Below are 9,372 nucleotides of genomic sequence, written 5' to 3'. Positions count from 1 at the left end.
CCTCTCCAGGGTGGCCCCTCTACCGTCTCCCCCTGCCCCCACGCCCCAGTGTCCGCGGGGGCGCTGGGGTCGCCCTGAGCCCCGCACCTCTTGCCCCGAGGGAGCGGAGGCTCCGAGTGCCAGGCCCTCCGGCGTCCGCGGCCGAGCGGGCGCGGGGCAGGGCTGGGCAGGGCTGGGCAGGGCAGGGCTGGGCGAGCGCGCGCGGTGCCCCTGGCCGCAGCCAGCGGCCGACTTGCCGCTTCGGGCTAAGGCGGTGAGACGCCGTCGCCCCAAACTTCCGAGCCCGCAGAGCTGCCCGCCGGCCCCCTGGCGCTTAGGGGCGCCCCCCGCAGAAGGCCTCTCCTCCGCGCCTCCCCTCGGAGGGACGCGATGGCGCCGAGCCTCCGGGGGCCGAGGGGGGTTAGGGACGAGTCGGCGGGATTGGGGCTCGATCCCAGCCTGAAACTGAGGTCTCGGTGGAGTGATGGGGCGCGAGGCCGTATTGGGAGATAAGGAAACCCCGGCCGCTAGCTGCGACGACCCCGAATGCGGAGACCCTCGCTCCAAGTGACCCTGTCTTCGACCGTCGGAGGCGACGAGGGACCCCCGGCCCGGCAGGTCACCCTCTGCCAGCGAGGAGCCGCCCACTCCAGTCTTCCTCGGGCCCCCCGAAGCCTGGGTCTCGGCGCGGCGCCTGGCAGGGGTGCGGGGCGGAGCTAGGCTGGGACTGGCTGGGGGCCGCCCCGCCCGGCGCCGGGGCCTTCGCGCCGGCCCCCGGGGAGGAGTTATGATAATTTCCTTCTCATTAAGGCGCCCGGGTCCCCCGGCTATCGCCGGGACACACAGTGCGGGCGCGGCTCCCCGGTCCACCGCAGAGGCCTCTCCACCCGCGGCCGCGGCAGCCACGCGCGCGGAACCGCCGATGCGCGCCCAGTGACCCGGACAGCGAGGCCCGCGCGCGCGGGGCGGCGGCAGACGCCTGGCCACCGTGACCCCAATTTTGGATTTACCGCTCGGGGGGTGGGGGGAGCCTGGATTTAACTGGCGGCTGTTTTGGGGGACGCCGGACGCCATGTTGTGGAAAATAACCGATAATGTCAAGTATGAAGAGGACTGCGAGGTGAGCTGGGCAGTGGGGCGCAGCCCGGCCCCGCCCGAGGCCAGCCTGGGAGACCGGGGCCGCTGGACCAAGATGGGGGCGAGGGCGCAGCGGCGGCGAGAAGGCGCCCGCCGCGGGCCCTCGATGGGACGGGGCCGCGCTCTCGGGCGCCCCCCGATCCGTTTTCCCGCCCCCCACCCCCCTTAGTCGGGCCTTTTTCTCGGTACCCGGCCCTGGGGAGCAGGGCTTGGCAAGAGAATGGCAGACCCGCTCACAAAGCTTACCGGTCGGGTTCTCGCGAAGCAAAACAGCCGGTTTTCTCGGAAGAGCGCGCCGTCCACCACCCCTAGACGCGGTTTTGCGCACGAAACCTCCTCCAAGGGTCAAACGGGCCTTGCCAGCGACACCTTTACGGAGTGTCCTCCGAGGCGAGTTTGTCACCTGCCCCGCTACCTCTTCGGGGGAAACAAAACAACCGAAGTTTGGCTTTCAAGAGAAGTGGGGGCTGGGGGGGGTGCTGGGGCCAGATGGGGCCGTAAGCGCTCGCGAGTGCTCCAGCCTGTCCGACAGGTTGAGCTAGAGTTTCGGAGAGTGGGAGGGAGGGAGGCGGCGAGCGGGAAGAGGAAGAAGCAGGCGGCGCGCGGCGTGCGCCAGGGCGCCGGGCGAGCCGCCGGGCTGGAGAGACGCGGGAGCTCCCCGCACCCCCCGCGCCTCGAGGGGCTACCCCGTTTGCACGCCCGGACACTTCCGCCAGGGGGCGACCGTGCCATGCATCTGGTCCCCGCTCCCCCTGTGACCGCGGGGACACTCGGACGCCCCTTTTACGCACGGAGTCGGACAGCCGCGGGGCGGGGGGCGTGCTCAGGCAAGGGCGCCCGATGTTGGGGGTCCTTCGTGTCCCCTTTTGTTCCGACTCGTGGGGAGACTGGCCGTGCCCCGGCGGAACGGCCCCGGGCCCCGTGCCCTCGGGTGGGGATCCAGCCCGCGGGGAGGGCAGCCGGGCGGGCGTGTTTCCTCCCCGTGCTCGGGCGGCGCCGGGCGCCGGCCGCGAGGGAGTGTCCGTGGCCGGAGGTCTTCTGTCCCGAGGGCGTGGAAGGGAGGGTCCCCCGGGCGGGGGCGAGGCGCTTCCCGAGCTGCGCGCATCCTCCGCGCGCGCCGCTTCCTTCCTCCAGCCGGAGCCGACATGTGCGGGCTGGCGAGCGACCGCGCGCGCCTCGCGCCGACGTCCTCCCGGGGCCCCGGCTTCTGCTACTCCTGGCTCCACGCTTGGGGTTCCGACCTGGAGCCTCAGAGCGCCTCGGGCGTCGGAGCGCCCAGATCTTCGCCGCCGGGCTTGGAGGAAGCCTTCCCCCAGGTCTCACCACCGGCCTCCGCGCGCTCGCGCTTGGCGACGCGCCCCTCGGGGCACAGCGCTCCCGGGGGCCCTCCGGCCACCCTCGCGGGGCGGCTCTGGGTGGTGCTGGGGGGCCCCCCGCGAGCGCCGCGGCTGGGGCGCCGGCGGCCGCTTCGCTGGAGCGGGGTTTCGTACTAACGGGGTCTCTGCTCTGCCCAGGATCGCCACGACGCGAGCAGCAATGGCAACCCGCGCCTTCCGCACCTCTCCTCGGCCGGGCAGCACCTCTACAGCCCCGCGCCGCCGCTCTCGCACACCGGAGTCGCCGAATACCAGCCGCCCCCCTACTTCCCGCCCCCCTACCAGCAGCTGGCGTACTCGCAGTCGGCCGACCCCTACTCGCACCTGGGGGAAGCCTACGCCGCGGCCATCAACCCCCTGCACCAGCCGGCGCCCACCGGCAGCCAGCAGCAGGCCTGGCCCGGCCGCCAGAGCCAGGAGGGGGCCGGCCTGCCCTCGCACCACGGGCGCCCCGCCGGCCTGATCCCGCACCTCTCGGGCCTGGAGGGGGGCGCCATGAGCGCCCGCAGGGACGCCTACCGCCGCTCGGACTTGCTGCTGCCGCACGCGCACGCCCTGGACGCCGCGGGCCTGGCCGAGAACCTGGGCCTCCACGACATGGCGCACCAGATGGAGGAGGTGCAGGTGAGCGGCGCCCGGCTCGCCCCCCTCCCGCGCGCCCCGCGGGCCTCGGCCTCTCCCGCCCCTGCTCTGCGCGCCCCCGAACTAAAGGCAACTTTGTCCGTTTCTTCCCCAGAATGTGGAGGATCAGCATCTGCTTCTGCACGACCAGACTGTTATCCGCAAAGGTAGGTGGAGAGCGGGAGCTTTGCCCTTCCCGCCCGCAGCCGGCCCGGGTTCCTGAGGGAGGGGAAGGTCTTACCTCCTTGGTCAGAGGAGGAGGCGCTTGGTGGCCGCCCCGGGCGTGGGTGGAGGGGACTGGAAGGTGGGCTTTAGGTCGCATTTCTTTCCCACCCAAAGGGAAGGGATGTGGGTGCAGCTTCTGGACTGTGCGTTCTGGGCCTGTTTTGCAGTTTCCCTGGGGATTGCTAGGCCTTGCGCCCCAGGGCGTTGCTGCTCAGCCTGGCGGCCTTCCCCGAGCTCCCCACGGAGATTTCATTGGGGAGAAAACCCACAATCTTAGTTGAGTAGTTGGCTCGGGCACCATTGAGTAAGTTGTAAATTGATGGGATTTCTGATTTCAAACACACCTATGATAAGAAGACTTCAATCCGGATGCCCAAGAAAAAAAAGTCTTGGAACAATGTGGCCTAGCAAACATGTGTACAACCTTCTCAGAACCAGGCTGGGGTGAGCTGTCAGGGGTTTTTGCAGGAACCGAGGAAGGGGAGTTTGGGAAATTGGATTAGGTGGTGCGTGAATGGCTTATGAAATTAAGTTACACACTGACCGGATTCCGAGGCTGCCTGTTTTGGGAAGCCGAGCAGACGGCAATTAAGGGGGTAGTCATGTTCTGTTACTTCAGAGTTAAACTGTTTAAAATCAGCTGGGGGAAAATAGGTTTTGAGGAAAAACTCAGGAAATAAGCTGAATTTTCTAGCAATGCCTACAGAACAGGTGTGTTTGTATTTTACACTCCGCTGTGCTGTCAGCGGCACTGAAAGATTTTGGCAAAGGATCTGAGTGTGTCTTAGGACTTTGGTTGTTCGTTGAGTGAGGAAAAAAAAATCAGGTATTTGGTATGGAAGCAGTCTTTGGAAAACAAATGTTCTAATTAAATAGATTTTAACAGTGGCTGGAAAATGAAAACCCTCAGTGCTTAGGATCTGGACTAATTATCTTTCCAAGGTGTTAACTTGTGAATCTCAGATTGGATTATCTTTGAGGAAATATGGCTTAAAGAAAATCTACTCAGAATTTCTAGCCTGAGCTCTTTGCACCTTGGGGGGGATGGTTGGAAAAGGTCTCCTTGGCCCGGGATGTGGCTGCTTACCGCCCCCTCTGGTCTTCCTTCCCAGGTCCCATTTCAATGACCAAGAACCCCTTGAGTCTCCCTTGTCAGAAGGAGCTGGTGGGGGCCGTGATGAACCCCAGCGAGGTCTTCTGCTCCGTCCCAGGAAGACTGTCCCTCCTCAGCTCCACATCTAAATATAAAGTGACAGTAGCTGAAGTCCAGCGGAGACTGTCCCCGCCCGAGTGCTTAAATGCTTCCCTGCTGGGAGGTGTTCTCAGAAGGTACGTGGGTGGCACCGTGGCTGGGTGGGTGAAGGGGGGGTGAATAAAAGGACCTGGAGGTATTTTTAACATTTATGTAACTTTTAAACCTAACACTGAATTCTAATTGGCTCAAAGAGTTTTTGTACATTTCTTCTCTCAGAAAAAAGTGCCAAATGCAGAAGGAAGTGCTAAAACAGTGATAACAAATTATCATTTGGTTGGAATTGGCTTCCATGTATGACGTGGTGGCATCTGTATTAGGGAAGGGCAGCTCCAGGGGTGTCATCCCCCCGGAGTGTTTTCATTTTGGGGGGCAGGGTACTGCTGCCATTTTAACAAGCAAAATTTGTATCTGCTCCAGTGTATCTTGCAGCATTCTGTGATTTTGAAAAATAAGTTGGCGCGGCTGAATTTTACGAGGATTAGTCAGAGGAGGCTCCCTCTGTCCCGGGGTTACCATCCGATCCGTATAGCGTGTTAATGGGCTTTCAGGGATTTCAGCTTTGACCGAGCACTTTGGGAATTTAGGATCTGGAAGTGTGGTTTACTGAACAGCCACCGTCCACTTTTTTACCCAGAGCCAAATCAAAAAACGGAGGCCGGTCTTTGCGGGAGAAATTGGACAAGATTGGGTTGAATCTTCCAGCTGGGAGACGGAAAGCCGCACATGTCACCCTCCTGACGTCCCTGGTAGAAGGTCAGTGGCGTTTGGCGGTGTTGTTAGCTTGTGCTGTGGTGTTTGCTGTGCTTCTCTAGAGAAAAGATGAAGAAAACTCAGCTGAGTCCTAAGTCAAGATGAAAAGGATTGGAGCGCCACAAATTTACAATGAAGCACAGTAGTTTTAGCAAATAAGCTCAGCATTTATGTAGCTGGTTTAAGTGTTCTGAATTCCCCAGAAAATCATTGCTAAGAAGAAATTGGGATTTCCTAACCTAAGAACTCACTCAAGGGTGTCAGCAGTTCCTGTTGCACAAACTGATTTTTGAAAGATGCAATTAATCACTTGGTGTACCTTTAAAACTGAGCTGGCAAGAGGTCCCTTGGGTGGCAAGGAGTAGAACTGAACTTTTCTTGGTGAACTTAAAGGAGTACAGGCAGATGCTGGTTTATCATGGCGCACATCTGAAGCTTATATAAAGTGCAGGGTTACCACGTTAAAAAAAAAGGCTATTTATTTGGTGGGCCTTAGAAATCCTGATTCTGGGGACATTTTTGTGACTGAAATGTTGGGATTGTGGCCAGTGCAGAAGAGAAAAGCCCTTGTCTTCGATGATTCACCAATGCTTTGTTCCCTTCCACCCAAAAAAGAAGTCCAGGGTCCAAGGAGGCGCCCCTTCCCCCACCCAAGGTCCTTGTGGTGACATTGCCAGAGCTGGGATGGGCTTACCCCCTGGAAAGCAGCCTAGAAGTCAAGCCTTTAAAGGGGGCGAGGGAAAGTGAAGTAATATTTTTAAAAATAAAACAAACACAGGAAAATGGAGTCGAGCACTGAGCTGTCCCCTGAAGCCTCCAGCACCCTGGAGCGTGGGGCTAGGGGCCAGGGAGCTGTGGACTCCAGGCAGCCGGGCCATCATTTGAGCTGCTCCAGGGGCTCCGCTGCCTGGCTGGCTGGAAGGAGGCTTGGCAGAGAGAGCTCTTCTCTACCTTTGTACGGGTGTCCTCGGAGGTCAGGGTGAAGAGAAAGGAGCTGCCTTTTGGGGGCCGGCTGTCCTTTCATGGAGGAGGGTGGGTTCCAAGCACGTGGCCTGTAAATGTGGCGGGCTAGGTTTTCCAAGTCGCCAGCCAGCAGGCAGGGCTGCGCTTGAATAAGAAAATGTGGGCCAGAACAATGGCTCTGAGACTTACTGAGTCCTGAGAGGTAAGTAGAGAGAGGTCAGGGGGTACACTATTGGGGGTTTTGGACAGCATTGCCGCCTTGTACCCTGGACCCCGGAAAGGGCACCTCTGGGGGAGGTGCTGTCACTGGCTCCTCCCTCTGTGCCCCAGTAATTGGACAAAGGAGTGGTCCAAGTGGGTAGTTGGGGCTTCTTTTTTTTTTTAATTCCTTTTTTTTTTTTTTTTAAAGATTTATTTATTTATTTATTTATACAAGCACTGGGTATAGTCAGAAGCGCAGGAGGGTGAGAGAATTCACCAGAGCCAGAGCGGGAAGTAGAACAGGCAGACTGATGAAGTACACTGCTGAGGGGAGCAGCGGGGGGCAAGAGAGGTCTGTCACACCATGTGGGACCTTCGCCCAGTGGCCGGGGATCAAACTGGCGCTGCAGAGCCTGCGGGCAGCTTCGCAAAGCAGCGCTCAACCGCTGCACCACCAGGGGAGGCCCTGTTGGGGCTTCTTAATATTTCTAATAGGAAGCAGTTCTGCCTGCCTGAAATAAACATTCTGGAGACTTGACCTCTCCATCCTGGGCTCCTCTAACTTAAAAAAGAAAGTTCCATGCCAAGGGCTTAGTCCCATAGAGAGAGACTTGATCAGTTTGCTTCCGTCAAACTGTAAATTTCCCTGCTTCTCCACACTGATGCTATGTTGCTCATAAGAGAAAAGCAGGTGGAGTCACAGAGACTGTGCTGAGGTTGGGCCAGGGCACTGCTTAGCATTGTTCTAGTACTGTGGAAAAGTTGGGGATCTTCCTCTCCCCCCCCATATATAATCTTACCCTGTATCCCTATTGGAGAGTGCGGCTGTCAGGCTGAATTGTTTCCCCTGCATGTGGCTTCAGTTTAGGGTACAAAGCACCTGAGAGTGCTGGGAGATGGGGGAACTCGAGGCCGGGTCCCCAGAGCTGCCGTCCTAAAGTCTGTTGCCATGACTGGTGTTTCTAGGTGAGGCTGTTCATCTGGCTCGGGACTTTGCCTATGTCTGCGAAGCAGAATTCCCTAGTAAACCAGTGGCAGAATATTTAACCAGACCCCACCTCGGAGGTCGGAATGAGATGGCGACTCGGAAGAACATGCTGCTGGCTGCACAGTAAGTGTCCGGTCTTGAATGTGATGAGTTGGTGCTGACCCTGGGGTGGCGCGGGCGTGTGCCTGAGCACACTCCCCGTGCTCAAGAAAGAAATGGTCATTAAATCAATTGGGGTCTCAAGCCCAAGAGTGGTCAGGAGGCTGCTTTTAACACAGCCCGAAGAAGTGACCTTGTTGGTACAGTTTAGGAGAGTGGAGTGAGGGACGCCTTGCCCCGTGGCCAGTGCTGCTCGCTGGTCTAAACTCAGATGGGTCAGCCTTTCGTGACTCTTTGCAGAGCTGACCAGAATGTGTGGACAGACCTTTGTTTGATCATATCCAATAAAAATGGGGTGCCTGTGCGTCCCGATCACATTTTGCTGTTGTTTAAATGCAACGTTCTGGGCTGGATTTGTAGGGAACCTGGCAAATTAAATGTCTCTAGAAGTACTTAATGTTGCTGTGGGGTTTCTCATAGAAACCAACAGTAAATTGATTTTTTAAATGCTGGGAAATGGAGCAGCACTCGTCTGCCCACCTGTGACTATGCAGGTGCCTCTTTTCGCCAGCTCTCTCCTCTGCACGGCAGCAGCTTTCTGGCTGCCCGTGACCTGTACCTGCCAGGACCTCTCTTTACTGACCTCCCTCAGCGGAGACAGCTCTCCTCCAGGCCGCCGGCCTGCGACCATGCAGGCCTCTCTCAGCAAACCTGTCCCTCTTGGAGCAGCTCTTCTTTTCCTACCCGCTTGTGTCTATACAAGTGTCTTTAACTGTTTATCCCTTCCCTAATAAGCCTGCCCTTTAAATATAAAAAAAAAATAAATAAAATGCCAGGAAATGAAGTGAAGTCAGGAACTGGGCAAATAGGAGCATCAGGAACCAGCCATGTCGGGATCAGGGAACGTGTGACTGTTCTGTTCCAGCAGACTTGGTTATGTTGACACCAACCTGCCCCGGGGATAGGGCCACCCCTTAGCCTCCTGGGCTGGTCCTGACCCCACTTGTACTGGTCCTGGTGACCTTGGCCAGGTGACTGGGACTAATCTTTCCTAATTGCAGGGAGGATGATGAAAAAAATAATGCTGGGGCCGAGCACTTAATAGATGCTCGGTGCAGCCACTGGCTGTTAGTATTGGTTTCAAGTCAAATTCTAATGGCTGCTGGGCTGTCGGCCCCGGGGGTGCCTTGTCCGGAGTTATCCGTCCCCGTCTGGAGCCTGCTGTAGCTCACAGGTGTGTGACTCTCTCCACAGACAAGTGTGCAAGGAATTCACGGACCTTCTCAATCAAGACCGAACACCCAACGGGAACAACAGACCCACACCAGTCTTGGAGTCCAACATCCAGAACTGCTTGTCTCATTTCAGCCTCATCACCCACGGGTTCGGCAGCCAGGCCATCTGTGCCGCCGTGTCTGCCGTGCAGAACTACATCAAAGAGGCCCTGATAGTCATAGACAAATCCTACATGAACCCTGGCGACCAGAGTCCTGCGGATTCTAGCAAAACCCTGGAGAAAATGGAGAAGCACAGGAAATGAAACAGGGGCCCACCAGGACCGAAGCGTCTGGAAGGAAAAGGGCCAGGAAACTCATTCCCCACCGAAACAGACTGGGGACCCCCTGGCCGGGGGTGAACAGAGCTTCTCCCCGGCCTTCCCGTTCGGCCGCCTCTGCTGACCTTGTTCTCCACCGCATTTCTGGACGGCTTCTCGGAAGGTGACAAGCGCTGGTTCTTTACTCACTAAGCTTTGATTTCATTGTTCGGAACCCACTCCT

The 9,372-nt window shown here is 58.3% G+C and overlaps 1 protein-coding gene across 1 annotated transcript; it reads left to right on the top strand.

The window, feature by feature from the left end:
- Positions 1-766: 766 nt before the first annotated feature.
- On the top strand, positions 767-9,134 carry TFAP2C (transcription factor AP-2 gamma; the record flags this gene model as incomplete). Its single annotated transcript, XM_084247947.1, has 7 exons — positions 767-1,099; positions 2,631-3,116; positions 3,229-3,280; positions 4,451-4,667; positions 5,228-5,346; positions 7,474-7,618; positions 8,849-9,134. Exons 1-7 carry the CDS (start codon positions 1,052-1,054, stop codon positions 9,132-9,134), a joined length of 1,353 nt encoding a protein of 450 aa, XP_084104073.1. The 5' UTR covers positions 767-1,051.
- Positions 9,135-9,372: the final 238 nt, after the last annotated feature.

The sequence above is a fragment of the Talpa europaea genome (genome assembly GCF_964194135.1).
Source record: "Talpa europaea genome assembly, chromosome: 11".
NCBI classification, from domain to species: domain Eukaryota; kingdom Metazoa; phylum Chordata; class Mammalia; order Eulipotyphla; family Talpidae; genus Talpa; species Talpa europaea.
This window is presented reverse-complemented; position numbering and strand designations above follow the sequence as displayed.